Here is a 19107-nt window from a genome sequence, read left to right as displayed (position 1 = left end):
AGTATTTAGCATCAGTATTTCTAAGCCAAAACCAGTAATGGGTCCAAAACACAGAATAGATAGAAATCTTTCCATTCTCGTCTCTCTTTAGAGTCCATTCTTAGTTTTGGCGCAAAAAAATCATGATGCAAAACCACTGAGCAGGATGTTACAGTCTGAATGTATCCTAAAACGACTTGTAATGAGTGCTAACAAATTGTCTTTGAAGGGAATGTCCAAGATTCACAACCTAGGTCCGTGATGGCAAACCTATGGCACGGGTGGCACTCGGAGCCCTCTCTGTGGGCACCCATATGTGGAACAGATTATATTGTGTGTAGGCCACTGTGGAGCAGATTCTACTGTGTAAGAGCCACTGTGGAGCCCTTTGTACTGTGTGGGGGCTACTGTGGAGCAGATTGGACTGTGTGGGTGCCCTTCAGTATTAATATCGCACGATATCTGTTTTTATAGAAGACATGTGATATTACAGGTCATAACAACATTACATGGTCATTATAAAACAGATATGTGCAATGTAAATAATGAACAATAATTGTTCAAAACTACCAAATGCAGTACAAAGTTGTTTACAATATTGAAAGCTCTGTAAAGCCCCATTCACACTACCATATTTTGGGGGTCCTTAATTGTCCTTAATTGTTGATCCGCACAATATTAAGGTTAAATTGCCGTGTTGGCACTTTACGTTAAATTTGTGGGTTTTGGGTTGCAGTTTGGGCACTTGGTCTCTAAAAGGTTCCCCATCACTAAGTCCTAGGTGATGTCTGACCACCACCGATCACAAAAATGGGGGTCTTGTGTAATACTGTACAAGTGCAACCATCACTCCATTTAATCTTTCGGGTGTCTCTGTAACTCTTAGACTGTGGTTGGATCGGCAATACGCATATATGACCATTTCTCCATTCACACAGGGACAAAGGAATCTGGAACAGTGGGGGGTCTAAGCAATGGATTGCAGAATAGGGACCAAATCATCCCATTCTCGTGAATGGTGCAGGTTCCAGTGGTTGGACTCCAGTGATTTGCAACTTATTTCCTACGAGATAATACACAAAAGAGGCTAATATGAAAAACATATGTGGGAACTACTGTAACAAATATCCAAAGAAACTACCACACATTAGAATTAGAATTAGAATAAAATATAATAAATTGTATTAAAGTGATCCTATCATTCAGAACGATTTTTTTTTTGTCCCTAACACGTAGGAATAGCTTTAAGAAAGGCTATTCTTCTCCTACATTTAGATGTCTTCTCTGCGCCACCATTCCATAGAAATCCCGATTTTCGCTGGTATGCAAATGAGTTCTCTCGCAGCACTGGGGGCGGGCCCCAGTGAACAAACAGCACAGGGGGCATCCCCAAAGCTGCCAAAGCACTCTGCTTTGCCACCACAGGCACAAGAAAATGGCCGCTTACTTACTATGTAAGTGGCCATTTTTCTTGTGGCCTTGGGCATGTGCAGTCGGCTCTGCGCAAGGCCTACAAGTTTCACCTCCTGCGCCGGAAGAAGACCGGCAAAAAACTGGATTTCTACAGAATGGCAGTGCGAAGAAGATGTCTAAAGGTAGGAGACACGCGTATATGCCGATATACGCCGGCTTCCCATTGAAATCAATGGACTCTGGTTTGAAACGCTGCGCTTGGACACGTGTATACGTGTCTAAATGAGCGGCGTGCTTATGCCATGTGAAGGGGCCCTTAGGGACAAAAAAAATCGATCTGAATAATAGGTTCCCTTTAATATCCACTAAAAATCTACAAAAAGACATGTAACATATGGAAAAATTTAATTCACAATACATCCGGGGGAATAAATCAATGTACTAGTATACCAAAACAATGTAGGAATAAGTGACAAAGTTGATACAATATCAAAAAGTACTATGGAGTGGTGTAAGTAATTACCAGCAAGTCTATAACACAAAAAATGTGTTTGCTACACCATCACAATTATAGTACAATAAATAAGAAACACCACTTCATCAGTAATATCCTCCATACAAAACTTGGGCCATCCTGACAGTGTAGGTATGTGCTAAGTTTTGTATGGAGGATATTACTGATGAAGTGGTGTTTCTTATTTATTGTACTATAATTGTGATGGCGTAGCAAACACATTTTTTGTGTTATAGACTTGCTGGTAATTACTTACACCACTCCATAGTACTTTTTGATATTGTATTAATTTTGGCACTTATTCCTACATTGTTTTAGTATTCTAGTACATTGATTTATTCTTCCAGATAAGATAAGATAATACTTTAATAGTCCCACAGTGGGGAAATTTCAGTATGTTACAGCAGCCTAGTATTATAGATACAGGATAATACATAGTAATATATTACGGAAGTAGGCACATATATGCTGAGAAGAGAAGATATACTAGGAGTCCATAGCAGCTAAGGAACAGAAGAAGAAAGAAGGAAGACATCATAATCATTAGTTCTCTGTGCGGAGTGATCTTCGCTTGGTCTGATGTAGATTATGCAGCCTGGTCGCGGTTGGAAGGAAGGACTTGCAATAGCTCCTTCTCGCACTTGGGGTGAAGCAGACGGTCACTTACAGTGCTACCAAGTGCCATCAAGGTCTCATACATGGGGTGGGATTTGTTCTCCCGCATGGAGGTCACCACAGACAGTATCCTTCTGTCACCCACCACCTGTACTGGGTCCAGAGGGCCCCCCAGGACAGAGCTGGCCCTTCTGATCAGCCTGTCAAGTCTATTTCTGTCCCTGATTAATATACTGCTCCCCCAGCAGGCCACACCGAAAAAGATGGCTGAAGCAACCACAGAGTTGAAAAAGGCCCTAAGAAGTGGCCCCTGGACTCCGAAGGCCCTCAGCCTCCTGAGCAGGTAGAGTCTGCTGTGCCCCTTTCTGTGCAGCGCCTCCAGGTGGTCAGCCCAGTCTAGGTTATTATTGAGGAGCACACCCAGATACTTATAGGTCCTGACTATCTCAATACATGTCCCTTGGATCTCCACTGGGGTCGGAGCACCTCTCCGTTTACTAAAGTATACCAATATGTATTGTGAATTCACTTTTTCTGTATGTTACATGTCTTTTTGTAGATTTTTAGTGGATATTAATGAAATTTATTATATTTTATTATAACTCTATTTGTGGTAGTTTCTTTGGCTATTTTATTCCCTATTCGGTAATGTTGCCGAGATGGAAAACTCCTTTAATGCCATCAGTCACCTAAGAAAGTTATAGTGCACACCATAAAAAATAGGTCACGTATAGGATACATCATGTCCTAAAATCCACGTGCCCTCACAAAGTTTGGCCAATTGGTGTTTGTGTACCATGTGTCGGTGTTAGTTTTTGTGGTACCACGTAAAGGGAATAATCCCACTATAATATAAGATAATATCTTCTATCTAAGACTTGACTTGACTAACTTACATTGCATTAACCTATTTCCTTGGTATCATTAGGATTCTATAAGCGTTCCAGTCGTAACACCCCAAATTGATAAGGTTTTATCTCAGTACCGAAAACGACCTGTTACCTCTGGCTCAGGATATACAGATGTCACTTCATCCTCTGAGCAAGAATTTATGAAAAATCAAGATGCCAACAACATGCTGCGAGAAATGAGGATTAAGAAGTTGGAAGATCAGATATCAGAACTTCTGAAGAAGGTTTAAGAGTAGAATTTATTATTCTGCACGACACCCTAGTTCTTTTCCACATATTTTAAGGCTAAGAATGAGATTTTCTGACGTGCTTATTTATGTATTACAGGCTTCCAATTCCAAGACCGGTCGGGAAGAAAAAATACTGAAACCTAAAAGAGACACTGACCTGACAACAGAAAGTGACTGTGAAAGCAGCAAAGAAAATCTGAAGACTTCTGTAATAAAAAGGAGCAAAATCCCTAGCTCTCGGAAGAACAGCCAGGCTCCCAAAGGCCACGGTCTGCAGAAAAAGACAAAATCCCTAAGCAGGTATACCAATAAATTTATATATAGGTTGTGTGATATTGCTGGGAATTCAGATTCTTTTTTTTCCAGCTTCTTAGCCCATATTCGTTTACACTGTACAAAGAATATTCTGTCACATCAGTCCTTGTCTCTGATCAGGTTTACTGACACACATTGGGGCAGTAATACTCTTTTAAAGGGATATTCCCAACTCGCCTGTTCAGCAACTTGCATGCTGTGTGCTCTGTTGGCTTCCTGGTTTTCTCGGTACATTGGTGGGCGGGGCTTCACTTGCTCTGCTATCTCTCTTCATAGCAGTGCATGTTTGCAGTCAGTAATGAGGGATGGTTGTAAATAAATTAGCACAGTATCACTGGAGGATGCTCAATATAAAGCTGATGTAGCAGAGCTGGATTTGATAGGTGATGAGAATCCCAAATTTACATACTACAGGAACAAGAGTCAGCTTGCAATAAACTCAGTGTTAGGTCTGTATTTACATACAAAGGTAATAGACTCCCTATCTCAGCCCTTATCAGCAAAATTCAATTAGCAGACTGATAACTGGGAGATAAACAGCTCAGAAATACAAGCTGCTCCGAGCACTCAGCTCCCCCTCCCCTATCTGAGAGCAGGGAGCTACGTCACTTGTCCTGGGCGGAGAGATAAGGTCATCCCAGGTCCGTGGTTATGGAAAAGCAGTGTAAGCAATGAAGTGAATCATCTCAGATAATGGCCAAACAAAGCAGTTTTGATGAAGCAATGTATTTAGGAAAAGTCTTAAATCCACATAAGCTAACAGTATAGATAGGATACGTGAGATGGGACAACCCCTTTAAATTCAGTAGGCTGTGAACTATACCAGATGTGCCAAATTTATCACAGTGACTTACGCTGTATATTAAATTTGGCGCATGTTTGGATACTTGTGTCTAATTTTATGCCCCTTCGTGGTTGGCTTATTTTAGCAAGTTTTTTTTTTTTTTTTTTTTTTGTTTGCCATTTTTAACCCCTTAGTGACCAGCCTGTTTTGGACCTTAATGACCAAGCCACATTTTGGAAATCTGCACTGTGTGACTTTATCAGTGAATAATTCTGTAACAGTACAGCGCATCCAAGCGATTCTGATATTGTTTTTTCGTGACATGTTGTACTTTACTGAGAAGGTAAAATTAGACTGATATAACTTGTGTAAATTTATTAAAAAACTTGCAAATGCTGAAAATTTTTAAAATTTTTCAATGTTTTCCATTTTCAGCTGCAATATCTCACATATACACAATAATACAGGGCAAAAAAGTTAGTAGTTATATATTTCTAAATGTTCCTTTTGTGTTTCAAGCATATTTGAAATAATTTTAGCATATTTGAGTAATTTAGACAATTTAGAAGTTTATCAAGTTTATAAGCAAATTTTGGAAATTTGGAGTATGTGATTTTTTTCCTGTACCAAGCTATGTTTGCAGACAGGAATTGGTGGCATAATGACAGAAACTCCCATTAAATGACCCAATTTGTGAAACTAGACCCCTTCAGGTATTCCTTGTGGGGTATACTGAGCATTTTGATCAAACAAATATTGTTTTACAAGAATTATTACAAATGATGAAAAAAATTACATTACAAAAAGAAGGGAGCACCAACTGGATTTCAAGACACAAATTTTGCTTCCAAATGTTTCAGGCCCATTGCGCATTCAAGCAAGATTTGAGTTACCTAAACAATTGAAACCCCCCAAAAATGACACCATTTTATAAACTAGACCCATTGAGGTATTCATTGAGGGGCATAGTGAGTATTTTGACCCCATAGATTTTAAAAGAATTTGTGTCAAACAAAAAATTCTCATATTTTTTTCACAAAAAAAGTCATTTTAAAGGCAGTTTTTTTTACACAACAACGCATGAAAATGAAGAAAAACACCCCAAAATAGATGACCCCATTTCTCCTGTGTTCAAAAATGTACACTTTGTAGCCTTAATCCTATGTACGGGCGCACGATGGGGCCCAAAAAGATGGGAGCACCAACTGGATTTCAAGATAAAAATTTTGCTTGCAGATATTTTAGGCCCATTGCGCATTCAAACAAGATTTGAGTTACCAAAATAATTGAAAACCCCCATAAATGACCCCATTTGATAACCTATACCCCTTAAGGTATTCATTGAGGGGTATAGTGAGCATTTTGACCCTATAGCCGTTTCACAGATTTTACTAACCTTGGGATGTTTAGGTTAAAAATTACTAAAATGTTCCTTTATCCCCAAAGTTTTCACTTTCACAAGTACAAGATACAAAGTATCAATACAATGGAAACCCCTCAAAAGTGACCCCATTTTGAAAACTACACCCATCAAGGAATGTATCAAGGTGTATTATCACTTTGAGCCTAAGAATTCTTCCCAAAAATTAATGTACAAAATGAAAATTGAAATTTTAAAAGAAATATGCCATTTCGGTGCCCAACACGTTGCACCCACTTTGTGTTGTCAGAGACCTGCACTCCTAAAAGTATTAAGGGGCCATCACGAGGGGCAAAAAATTATATATGTGGGTGTAAACTGCTGCTTGGGCACACAGCAGGGCTCAGAGGGGAAGGAGCCCTGCGCTTTTTAGCTTTTGGGGTACAGAGTTAGAGGGACTTTCTGGGCGCCATGACGTTTTTGCAGAGCCCTGGAGGTGCCAGTAAACTGGAATTCACCAAGAAGTGACCCCATTTTGTAGGGGCAATTTTAGGGTCTCCGCAAATGTGACATGGTGTCTAAAAACGAAGAATCTAAATCTGCACTCCAAAAGCACATATCGCTCCTTCACATCTGTGCCCTGCTGTGTACCCAAATGGCGGTGTATGCCCACATGCATGACACTGGTGTACCCCGGATAACGGACTTAATGCCATATGTGGGTAGAAATGGCTGTTTGGGCACAGCCGGGGACAGAAGGGAAGGAGCGCTATTTTGGTTTTTGGACCTCATGCCACTTTTGCAAAGCCCCTGAACTGCCAATAAAGTGGAATCCGCAGCAATGTCACGCCATTTTGGACACGAGCCCACTGATGGCATTTATCAAGTGGCGTAGCGAGCATTTTAACCCATGAGGGTTGCATTTATTTAGTTTCCAGAAATGAACTCGTAGCTGATAATGAGAAGTTAAAAATGAAATTTTTCCAGACATTTGCCATTTCAGTGCCCGATATGTTGTGCCCAACTTATATCAGCAGAGATACACACTCCAAAAACTGGTAAGCGGGTATCCCGGGCACAACAGCTTTCAGAGCGTTCATCTCTGATACAAGGCGGGCACAACATATTGCGCACTGAAATTACGTATTCCTGGAAAAATGGTCATTTTCACTTCTCACAATCAGCTTCGTATTCATTTATGGATAATAAGTTATAGCAACACTTGGGGGTTAAAAATGCTCTCTGTACCCCTGGAGAAATCCTTCAGGGGTGTAGTTTCCAATTAAGGTCTCATATCAGGGCGTTTACTGGCGTTTCAGCTCTGCAAAAGCGTCATGGCATCCAAAAACCAAACCATCTGCGCTCCAAAAACCCAATAACCCTTCTTCCCTTCTGTGTCCGGATGTGCCCCTATATCAGTTTATACCCACAAATGGCATTACATACGTTATCCAGGGTACACCAGTGTCATACATGTGACATAAACTGCAGTTTGGGCGCACAGCAGGGCGCAGAAGGGAAGGAGCGCGATGCGGCTTTTGGAGTACAGTGTCAGATGTTTGGTATCTGGACGCCATGTCATGTTTGTAGAGCCTGTAAGGTACCAGAAAAGTGGATTCTCCAAAGGAGTGACCCCATTATGAAAACTGCACCCCTCAAAGAATTTATCAGGGGGTGTAGTGAGTATTAGTATCCCAGACGTGACTGCACTGTGGATGGCAAAGAGGGAATATATAAGCTGTGCGGAGAACATTGCAAACACCAAATACCCTACTATGTCCCCGTAGCTCCTATGATTGGGGAAGTCACTTTGGGGGTCACTTCTGGTGTCTGTTCCCTAATAAGCTGTAAACATGGGGTGTCCCCTGATATACGCTCGCACAGTTTATATATTCCCTTCCTGATGCAGCCAGTCGTGTTCTAATGATTTGGCGATTTTTGGGGGGTTTTGCCTTCGCATTATTAGATGCTATATTTTCTTTATTGTTCTGGTGACGTGGCCATATAAGGGCTTGTTGTTTGCGGGACGAGATGCATTTTGTAACGACACCATCTTTGGGTGTCTACAGCTTATTGAATACATTTTATTAACCCTTTTTTGCTGGATTTAAAAAAGAAAAAAATCAATTCTGGCATGGAGTTTTACCTTTTAAATTTTTCACCATGCAGCGTACAGTATAAGTAACATGTGACTTTTATTCTGTGGGTCGGTACGGTTACGGCGATACCTCATTTATATTATTTTTTTATGCAATACTAATTCTGTAGAATAAAAACACATTTGGGGTCATAAATCAATGTTTTTTGCATCGCCATCTTCTGAGAGGCGTAAATTTTTTATTTTTTGGTTGACAGTGTTGGTTGGGGGCTTATTTTTTGCGGGACAACCTGAGCTTTTTATTGGTACTGTTGTGAGGCGCATATGACTTTTTGATCACTTTTTATAGCATATTTTGTAAGGTAAGATGCGAAAAATCACTACTTTCGGCGGGTTTTTTCCCTTTTTTTTTTCCGACGTGCACCGTGTACATTAAATGTTGCTTCAGTTTTATTGTACAGAATGTTACGGACGCGGCAATACCAAATATGCATTGTTTTTATTAATTTTTAGGGTTTTTTTAATATAATTCATTTTCTATACAAAAAGGGAATTTTGGGGCTTTATAACTTTATTCCTTTTTATTATAAACTTTATTTATTTATTTTTCACTTTTTTTCTCTTACTTTTTCATGTGTCCCTTTAGGACACTTGGATTAGTGATGCTTTGATAAAAGCATCACTAATTCTCTATTAGACGCTGCAGGACACAGCTGTCAGTGTCTTGCAGCGTCTAGAGGAAGTCAGTCGCAGGGGCTGCCTGCGTCTGACTTTCTCTTCCCCGGGCAGGATCAACCAGGTATGGGGGGTCTTTAGCAGTCTGGGGTCACTGGCCAGACCCCAGACTGCATGTTAGAGACACTGGCACCCTCCGATCTCGCCGCGGGGGGTGCCGATACAGCCGGCAGCATCACGGAACCGCTTCAGTTCCGTGATCATGTTTGATCACGGAACTGAAGGGGTTAAAACCCCCCGATCGGAGACCCCTCCGATGGGGAGTTATGGAGCAAGGTCTTAGCTGTCAGATACAGCTAAGATCCGCTCCATTTACGTTGGCACTGACAGGGAATCCTTCCCTGACTGCCCGACGTAATTTTACTATAGGGCAGTCAGGAAGGACCTGTCAGTGCCGACCTAATTTTACTATGGGCCGGTCGTTAAGGGGTTAAACCACACTTCTTTTTTTTTCTTTTTTTTTTTAACAAACCCACACTTGTTTCCCGACATGCCCTACCCATTGTCAAGAAAGTGTCTAAAACACTTAAGAGTCATGCTATAATTGAAAGTTAGCAACAACTAGGGTTGAGCCGATCTTGACTTTTCAAGTCAATGGGATTTTTTTTACTAATTGGAGATCAGATTTTAAAAACGATCCTATTCACTACACATCATGGAATCTAACAATTGAACGCTTTAATTGTTAGAATCCACGCTGTGTAGTGATTAAAAAATCCCCCGGCTACCTAAGTGCCCCCATTTGTCTACTTACCAGCTGCCGCTGCCGATCCGCGCTGTTCTCGCTCCCCTTCTTTCTACTGCGCATGTCTTCAGACCACCGTATGTGCCCCCCACCTCCCAGGCTAGTATTACTAATGCTGGGAGTAGGCGGGGCTTGTTCTGGCTTAGGAGAGTGTGGGCGGATACAGTACCCGCCCACACTCTCCTAAGCCACAAGCCCCGCCTTCTTCCTAGGTCTGTAACAGTAACCTGGGAGCTAGGGGCGTGCACGGACCGAGAAGAGGCAAGAAGAGAACAGATGGAGCGGCAGTGGTAAGTGGACTTGTCTATCGACTCTTTATCGTATACTCAGCTCTGCTACATCTGAGATGTAGATCTCAGATGTAGCAGAGCTGATGAATATAGGAATGAATGGATGCCGCCGGCACACAACTTATGCCGGCGTCTGGCTGCTTAGCCCCCCCTGCGTGCCGGCTGCATCCATTCTATTCTATGCCATAGGAATGAATGGATGCAGCTGGTGCGCATCCATTCTTTCCTAATATTGTTAGCTTTTCCCACAATGCTTGGCCAGTAGCAAAGCATTGTGGGAAATAACCTCCGACCTCGATCCAGCCTAAAAGGATCGGGATCGGAATCCGATCTTTTCCGATCCCGATCGCTCAACCCTAGCAACAACCAATACAGTAAATGTTCAGTGACTGATGGATCAAAGTCCCACCACTGGGAACCCTAAAGGGTCAGCGAAAATTTTTGTAGCTGAAGAATTCAGTTTTATAAATGTAAAGGTAAATTTTTCTGCTTGTCAAAATTCGCATGAAACGCTGCACCTGCCAGGCTGTGTTTTCTGTCTCCCATTCACTTCAATGGAAGTTATCAGGGGGAATCTGCCTTATTTTTCTGCTAGCCGAAAAAATCCACTAGAAAAAAAAAATCAGCATCTCCCTCCCACTGAACTGAATGAAGGCTGTTTCCAGGTGGAATTTGGAGCTGATTTTGAGGCGGAATCCGTGTCAATTCAGTGCCTAATTTTTCTGTGGGAACATACCCTAATGTTCATGAAAAAAGTAGACCCTGCCGCTCCTTTCAAACTCTATGGGATTGCCTGGGTAGGTGATAAGTTTCACTCTTAAAGCACCTATGGTAATAAATGTGGGGCATGTATACAAGAATTATGTCTCAAATTAATTCCGAATTCGTATACTTAACACATAAATCTGCCACAATATGGACAATTACATAGGAAGCCTGCTAACCTATTCAAGGGGTTTTGTCATTACAGACTCCCAGCAATTGCAAGAATAGGGGCCTAAATTCAAATGTATAGCCTCAAGTGCCCCATGATCTGGCCTATGGTCATGTCCCCCTAGACCAGGGGTAGGCAACCTTCTGCACTCCAGCTGTTGTCGAACTACAACTCCCAGCATGCATACTTGTTCTGCTGTTCTTGGAACTCCTATGAAAGTGAATGGAGCATGCTGGGAGTTGTAGTTTTACAGCAGCTGGAATGCCGAAGGTTCCCTACCCCTGCCCTAGACTTTTCAACCAATGTTTATGTAAAAGAGACACATTAGCAGGCAGACGAAATAATAGTACTGTACGGGTTTTTATTTTTAGTGTTCCGAAACAAAGCATAGCAAGGAAAGAGAAAAGTCCCAGTCCCCATAGGAAAGCTGCAAGTCCAAGCAGCTTGTCCTCAGAAAGAGTAGACAGCTCCGAACCCATCAAGACCAAACTTTCAGGAACTTTAAGATCTCCAGTAAGAGACATGGCAGTATCCAGTACCCAGCGAGTGGAAGAATCCACATATAGGGTAAGTGGCTCTCCTATAGATTTTACCTGCCAAGTATCCAAATGTTTTGAATATTGTATTTGACTTACATTTGCTCTTATTCTGCAGGCGCTTATACAGGAACTGGATCAGGAGCGAGAGCGGAGATGGAAAGCCGAACAGCTCGTGATGAAGTTATCGGAAAATATCAAAGAGTTACAAAGCCAGGCGAAAGAAGAGAAAGACATTAACAGCATGGCCATGTACACCACTGACCGGTGAGTACACATGACTACCTAATGGGCAGGAAAGTATTGACGTAAGGCTTCAGATATAAGTACGAATCTAAGGGCTCGTTCACATCTGCGCCGGCACTCCGTACTTGAGGTTTCCGTTTCCTGCCTAAAACAGAGGCCGGAGACGGAAACCTGCAGGAGTCTTTCTCACCCATTCATTTGAATGGGTGAGAAAGATGTCCGGCCGTGAGCGGCGGTGAGCGTTTTGCACTCTCCGCCGCGAAACCGGGTTTTATAATCCGGACACAGAGTCGGACATGCAGTACTCTATGTCCGGATAAAAAAATCCGGTTTCGCGGCGGAGAGCATAAAACGCTCACCGCCGCTCACGGCCGGACCCGGTCTGTGCTTTGCGTCTTCTGGCATGCAGAAGACGGAAACCATAGAACGGAGACCCTGAACGCAGGTGTGAACCTAGCGTCAGGTTTCCTCTCCATCAGTAGGCCACTAACTCCTTGTGAGAATATAAAGTTTATTTTGAGCTTTCTTTGCGTTTCCTCTAACCCAGGTCATCCTTGTGATAAGGAATGGACTGGATACGCAAAGTGATGCTGCACTAATGCTTGGAAAATGGTTTCCGCTGTGTGAACTTCTGCGCGGCTGCAGTGCGTCGGCATTGCGTCGCGGCATCCCGCTCCTGATTAGCCCTGAATGAATGAGTCTAAACTGGAACGTGTCTCAAGCCGCAGCAAGATAAGGCATCTCACTTTTTTCCACTACTAGCTTGAAGTCAAGCGGAGCCGTTTTTGTCAAAATCCGCCTGCAAGAAAACTCACAATCTAAATTCATTATCAGTGTGTGAAACTCTTTGCAGATCTTGTCCTTGGTTGTTCCCAGGACCCCAGTGCTGCAAGGCGACAGTGCTATCCACTGAGTCACCTGACTGCTCTTCTGGCTTGTAAAGTGGGAAGGGGTGCCTTAAAATGGGGACGTCCTCTTCTAAGTCCATATGGTGATTATCCAGTACTCCATCTTATATGGATTGTCCTTAGGCTATTATTAGATTGGTGGCGTCGAATTCACAGCTCCCCTGCAGATCAATATTGAGAACACATTGTTTGTGGGATGGCCTGTATCTGTTTAGCACAACAAAAGAGGTGCCAAGAGTCGGACCCCTACCCTTCTATTCTAACACGAGATTGTCAGTTTTGTAGCCCCAGACAATTGAAGAGGTAAATCCAGGTCACTACCTTTACTGTCAGAGCTGTGTCGAAAAATTGAATCCTGGTTAGTTACTGCAAAGGCCATCTCAGTTTTTTGTCTGCTCTTCAGAAATAAGTCCTGTGGTCTTCGCGAACAACATAATTTCTCTTTTTGTGCCGAGTTAAGGGAAGGACACATACACACATTACAGTTCATTGCAATGAAAAGCAGTGTAACCTCGATTACGCCAAAGCCATTATATTTTATATTCTTATGTTTTTTTCTTTTCTTTTCTCCACCAAACATCAATAAAATTGTTGTTTCCACACGTGCGGTCAGCCACCTTCTACGTTGTCTTGAACTCGCCTGACCTTCTGTCTTTGTTTCCTCCTGCCTACATCTAGCTACATTATAGCGCGGACACGAAAGAGAAATTTAGTTTAAATAAACAAAGGGGATAAGATCCTTTTATGGAAGAATAATGTCAGTATTTCCTAATCTTTTCTCAATGCCCCTTCTCCATAGAGCTCCTTTTATATAACCATTAGAGAAATCTTCAGGGAAAATGAAAAGTTGGATTACAGTGTCTTTCTGACGCCGCAAGCAGAGAAGATAATTGGACCCTTTTATTCTGATTTCAGGATTAAAGAATTACTTTTAAAGGAGAAAAATGCTAAAACTACACTGCAAGGACTTGTGCACCAACTACGGCAGGAAAACGAAAGGCTAGCAAATGAGATCAAACAACTTACTAATAAAGAAGACGACTATCAAAGAAGCCTCAAAAAGTTGGAAGATGCGGTGTCCAAACTAGAGACTCAAAGAATACAGCAAGAAGCCTTGGAGGTAGGAAATGTCAGATCACTAGAGGTGTCCTTAAAGGGGTCCTTTCACCACCTCCACCAATTCCAGTTATAAGAATCTTTTAATAGTCGGTTCTCCACTGATTCCAACACAGTTGGAATTTTCTCTCTAGCCCCCACCAGTCAGCAGAGCAGTTAGTTTTCGTGCTTGATGTGCTATTTAAAGGGATTGTATCATTAAAAAAAGTTTTTAAACTAAAGCTACGTAGGAATAGGCTTTAGAAAGGCTATTCATCTCTCACCTTTATTTTGAAGGTCCACGCCGCCATTTTTAATTTTGTCTTCTTCATTATGGTAATTGTGCTCAGAAAGCACAGAGGCCATTTCCCTATGCTCAGAGCACAACGCTGTGATCCTTTCCAGCACCACCTGTCTTTTGTGTCTTCTCCTCTTCTTACACAAGATCACCACAAAATGGCCGACGGACATGCGCAGTCAGCTGTCTCATCAGCTATTTTGCAGTAGTCTTATGTAAGAAGAGGAGGAGACGAAGAATACAGAGGCGGCACTGGAAAGGAGAACAACACTGTAGTCTGAGCACTGGGGGAATGCTCTCTCTGCTTTGTTAGCACAATTACCATAATGAAGAAAGAAGGAAATTCAAAAATGGTGGTGCGGACCCGAAGAAAAAGGTAAGAGATGAATCGCCTTACTAAAGTCTATTTCTACAAACTGTTTCTTAAAACTGTTTTTTAATGATAGAGTCCCTTTTAGCTCTGTAATAACAGAAGGGAAATGTCAGATGGCTCTAATCAGAGGTAGCAAGTGTCAGAGCTCAGAATCACACCCCTTGTCTTCTTCTGACAGTACAGGACCTATCTAGCATATCAGGCACCAAAACTAACAGCAGTGATTACTCAGGCAGGGTGGGTGCTAGAGAAAAAATCCCAACTGTCCCAGAATCAGCATAATGGCATCTATTAGTTGCTATAAAGAGTTGAACTTTTTGGAGGTGGTGAAAGGTCCCCTTTAACATGAATATGGAATTGTAGAGTACGGAAAGTTAAAGGGGTTTTCAGAGTTAAAGATATTGATGCCTCAGAATGGTTTATCAATATCAGATTAGTGAGGGTATTACTATGGATGACCGTAACATCTGATAGGTGCTGTCACCCTGAGCATTATGGTGTTTTGTATATTCAAACCGGTACAGCCACTCCAAAGATATAAGCCCTTTTAGTTTTTATGTAAATTAAGGTTTACTAGTCAAGTGGGTGGTCACAATGTGGCTAGTATTACCCTCATTTGTATGATGTTGAGATTTCTTTTCTGTGCTGTGTCCTCTGTCACTATATGTACAAATATAACTATCAATACGGAACCTAGGTAGGTGAGGTATATTTAATCATTTGGATCTACCTGAAGACTCCATGAAAACAAGGGAGATGTCACAGTCTCACAGTAGTGCACCCTCAGGCTTTGGGCCTGTAACTTTAACAAAAAAAAATAAAAAAATCAAATAACAAGATAAAGGAATGGAGTCTATCAGGCCCAAGTCTCCTCCCAAACCATCAATAATGCTATGTAGGGGCCTTTAATAGGAGCAGAAACAGCTCTGTGACCACAAACTTAGGAAAACTGTAGCATTTGGATATACTACAGTTGGGACCCTACTTAAAGGGATACTATCATTTTATACCCTTTTTTCTGACTAACACGTACGAATAACCTTAAGAAAGGCTATTCTTCTCCTACCTTTAGATGTCTTCTCGGCGCCGCCGTTCGGTAGAAATCCGAGTTCTCTTCGGTATGCAAATGAGTTCTCTCGCTGCACTGGGGGCGGTCCCCAATGCTGCAAGAGAAATCTCCAGCGCCGCCTCCATCTTCTTCTGCAATGCCATCTCCCTGTGTCTTTTTCCGTCCTTGGTTTCAATCTTCTAGGCATTCGCAGTCGGCTCTACCATCAGGCCTCGGGCAGAGCGACTGTGCATGCCCGCAGCCACAAGAAAATGCCCGCTTACACAGTAATACCATTCAGAGTGCTGTATACACCTACACAAACTTTGAAGTAATGTAGAGATAATCTATATTTTTAAGGATATACAAGTCAGTCTGTAAGTGCACTGGGGGCGGGGTCTGTTTGGCCTACACATTGCTGTGACACAGGCAGTGGCTGATAATATCAGTAGTGACCAGAGAGGCAGCGATTCCAGCGGAGAGCCGGAGCACTCACAGCTCTGTCGACAAGTCGGGCCGACCCTGATGCACTTGAGGCCGATTTATATATCCATAAAAAAAAATGATTATCTCTGCATGGCTTCATTGGTTTGTTGCCACACAGGTCTATTTATTGTACTGCCATATTCTTTTGAAATTTCTCCTTTAACTGCTCATAATAACACAATAAATATGGATGACCTGTACTGCTTTATTCATTAAATATAGTTTATACCTTTTCATTTGCGCACAGATGAAACATGTTCAGGAAGCCGAACGTAAAGTGTCTGCCTCCCAAAGAGAGAATGAGTTGCTTCGGGCGTCTGTACGTCAGCACAAAGATAAAGTCCAGCAGCTCCATGAACTGCTTACATCAATGGAGCAAGCACACAGGTACCTGTGACTGTCAGCAGCATGAAAATACTAGAAAGCAGACCAAACAAATTACTGTCTTTGCGTCACTTTTAGCTCTCGCTGAGAGACTCTTGTTGAAAAGTTACATGAGCTGCTGTAAAATAGAAGCGCTGTCTGGATACCGTCCTGCAGAGCTCATCTCGGAGAAGGAGAGAAGTGCAGCGGATGTGTAAAATCAATTTCTGGCTCCCCTGAGCAAAAGTGACTCGCCACTTATCTTTATTACCAGGGTTAAAACCTAAGGAAAATGCTTTGCTAGGCTGCGGCCACACATTGCAGAAAAGCTGTGGTTTTGTTACAGTTTTTGTTGTGGTTTTTTTTGTTTGTTTGTTTTTTTGAGTCAGGAGTGGATTTAGTAAAAGGGAGAAGTATAAGGGTGAGTTCACACAGAGTTTTTTGCTGGAGGATTTTGAGTTCACAAACTACCTGAACCCTCAAAAAACCTCTAGTGTAAATCAGAAAATGAAAGACTAGGAGGAGGAGGAGGATGGCGCTCCTTTGCGAGATGGCTTACTATGAATAAACTGTCTTCTCAAGAGAGATAGAGAAGACATTAAGAGGAATGGAAGAAAAGATCCCCAAAACATATAGGGGGGGCCCTGCTAGGTTCACACTAGTGTTCAAGAGTCTGTTCTTTGGGGACACGGAAACCCTATCCGCTTAAAAAGTGATTACCCGCAGACCCCATAAACCAGTGATGGTGAACCTTTTAGAGACTGAGTGCCCAAACTGCAACCCAAAACCCACTAATTTACCACAAAGTGCCAAAACGGCAATTTAGTCTTAGTGCTGTGCGGATCCACAATTGTGGACGATTATGGACGGTCTCTAATAATATCACTTGTCTGCTTAAAAACAGATACCGTGTGATAAAAATAGTGAAGGGCCCCCCACACGGTACAATCTGCTCCACACAGTACAATCTGCTCCACAGTGGGCTCCACACAGAACAATCTGCTCCACAGTGGGCTCCACACAGAACAATCTGCTCCACAGTGGTCCAGACACAGTATAATCTGTTCCATGGATGGGTGCCCACAGAGAGGACTCTGAGTGCCATAGGTTCGCCATCACAGCCATAGACTATAATGGGGTCCGCCGAAAACACATATTTTAACCAAAATGGGGGATGGAGCCTCATACTGAGACCCATTATAATAGGTTTTGGTTTTTTGAGTCCCCATTTGGATCCAAAGAACGGAAAGCTGAACGCTAGTGTGAACCGAACGTAAGCTCCAGTTGTACCTGGAGTTCCCCTCCTCTCTCACTCCATTACAAAACCCTCCATCTCACTAAGCCTAGCCCCTCCCACTTTCCCTGTCTCACTAAGACTAGCCCCTCCCACTTTCCCTGTCTCACTAAGACTAGCTCCTCCCATTCACTGACTAGGGATTCTACCCATTACTAGCCCCTCCTCCCATCTACTGCAAGACAGGGAGGAGCCGTCCCCGGACACAGCGAGGCTTGGTATGTTTTGATGGGGATAGGGAAGGGGGAAGAGTAACGGTGTTATTCCATTTCGGAAGCGGTGAAACGGAACATCACCGATTTTTCATAAATTGTCCTTGGGGTGGTCGGATGACCGCTCCAGGGATATGGGTAATTATAGATTTTTTTTTTTTAATTGAAGTACGGTAAATTAGAAATTAGGTGGGGGGAAGGAGTTTAGTTTAGGGGTTTATCATCAGTTTATCCTGGACAACCCCTTTGAGTTAATCTGTATGGGAAAGTTCTTGATTTTTCTGGATTGATAAATTATATAATCCTGACTACCTTAGCCCATCACCAGAGAAACTAACCGCATGTAGTTACTATTGGACGCAACCTGCACTGTGTGCAATGAACTCCCCCTAGTGGTGCATACAGTTTCACTATAACAGTGCAAGCATGGTAAGAAATTCTGTCATGTGCTCTACGTATGTTAGGAATAGAAATGCCACTGCTGGATGCGGCGTATGACATGTCCAGTATTTAAAGAGGATCTGTCACAAAATAAGCGTCACATTGATCAGGACCTGGTGACAGATCTGTCAGGATTCCTGAGTTTAGATATCTTTGCCTACATTACTGTTTTGAGTATAAAGTATTGTGCGTTCTTCTTTTCTAGGAAGGAGCTTGATACACGAGTGTCATTAAATGGACCTGAGTTCCAAGAAGCCGTGGCTAAGGAGGTGTCCAGATCGGAACGTCTCCATAATCTGCAAATAAAGGAGTTTCAGGAGAAAATGAATGTGCTGTCACAACAGTATACTGACCTAGAAGATGAATTTCGTACCGCTCTCATTATCGAATCAGGAAGATTTAAAGAGGTAGCGCTGAGAGATATTGGCAGATATTTTCTTTGGCGCGAAACCTGTAAGGGCGGGTTCGGATCTGCGCCCCAGTTTCCACTTTCAGGTATCCGTCTTCTGCTAACAGGAGACGGAAAACCCGCAGTCAGTGTCTGCCCATGAACGTTTTGTGGTCTCCGCGGCGAAACCAGTTTTTTTTTTAACCGAACACAAAATCTTGCATGTTCAACTTTGTGTCCGGTAAAAAAAACAAAACAAAACTGTTTTGCCGCGGAGACCACAAAACGCTGACGGGCGGACACTTTGCAAACCCATTCAAATGAATGGGTTTGAAAAGTGACTGCCGGTTTCCGTCTCCTATCCAGTTTCTTGAGCAGAAGACGGAAACCTGAAAGCGGAGACCGGAGCGCAGATGTGAACCCGCCCTGAAGAGCGAGACAGTGTAAACTGTGCCATGCATGAATATACTCTTCTGCCAAACATTACCTGGCTTGC

General features: G+C 42.5%; 1 protein-coding gene across 1 annotated transcript in view; it reads left to right on the top strand.

The window, feature by feature from the left end:
* LRRCC1 (leucine rich repeat and coiled-coil centrosomal protein 1) overlaps window positions 1-19107 on the top strand; it is a 54432-nt gene that overhangs the window by 17315 nt on the left and 18010 nt on the right. The window contains exons 7-13 of the mRNA XM_075270362.1: window positions 3450-3656; window positions 3760-3962; window positions 11295-11490; window positions 11578-11726; window positions 13529-13733; window positions 16161-16300; window positions 18429-18630. Coding sequence (XP_075126463.1) covers window positions 3450-3656; window positions 3760-3962; window positions 11295-11490; window positions 11578-11726; window positions 13529-13733; window positions 16161-16300; window positions 18429-18630 — 1302 coding nt within the window. The remainder of the gene's footprint in view (window positions 1-3449; window positions 3657-3759; window positions 3963-11294; window positions 11491-11577; window positions 11727-13528; window positions 13734-16160; window positions 16301-18428; window positions 18631-19107) is intronic.

The sequence above is a fragment of the Leptodactylus fuscus genome, chromosome 4 (assembly GCF_031893055.1).
Source record: "Leptodactylus fuscus isolate aLepFus1 chromosome 4, aLepFus1.hap2, whole genome shotgun sequence".
NCBI classification, from domain to species: domain Eukaryota; kingdom Metazoa; phylum Chordata; class Amphibia; order Anura; family Leptodactylidae; genus Leptodactylus; species Leptodactylus fuscus.
The sequence above is the reverse complement of the archived record's forward strand: the minus strand, read 5'-3'. Positions and strand labels throughout refer to the sequence as shown.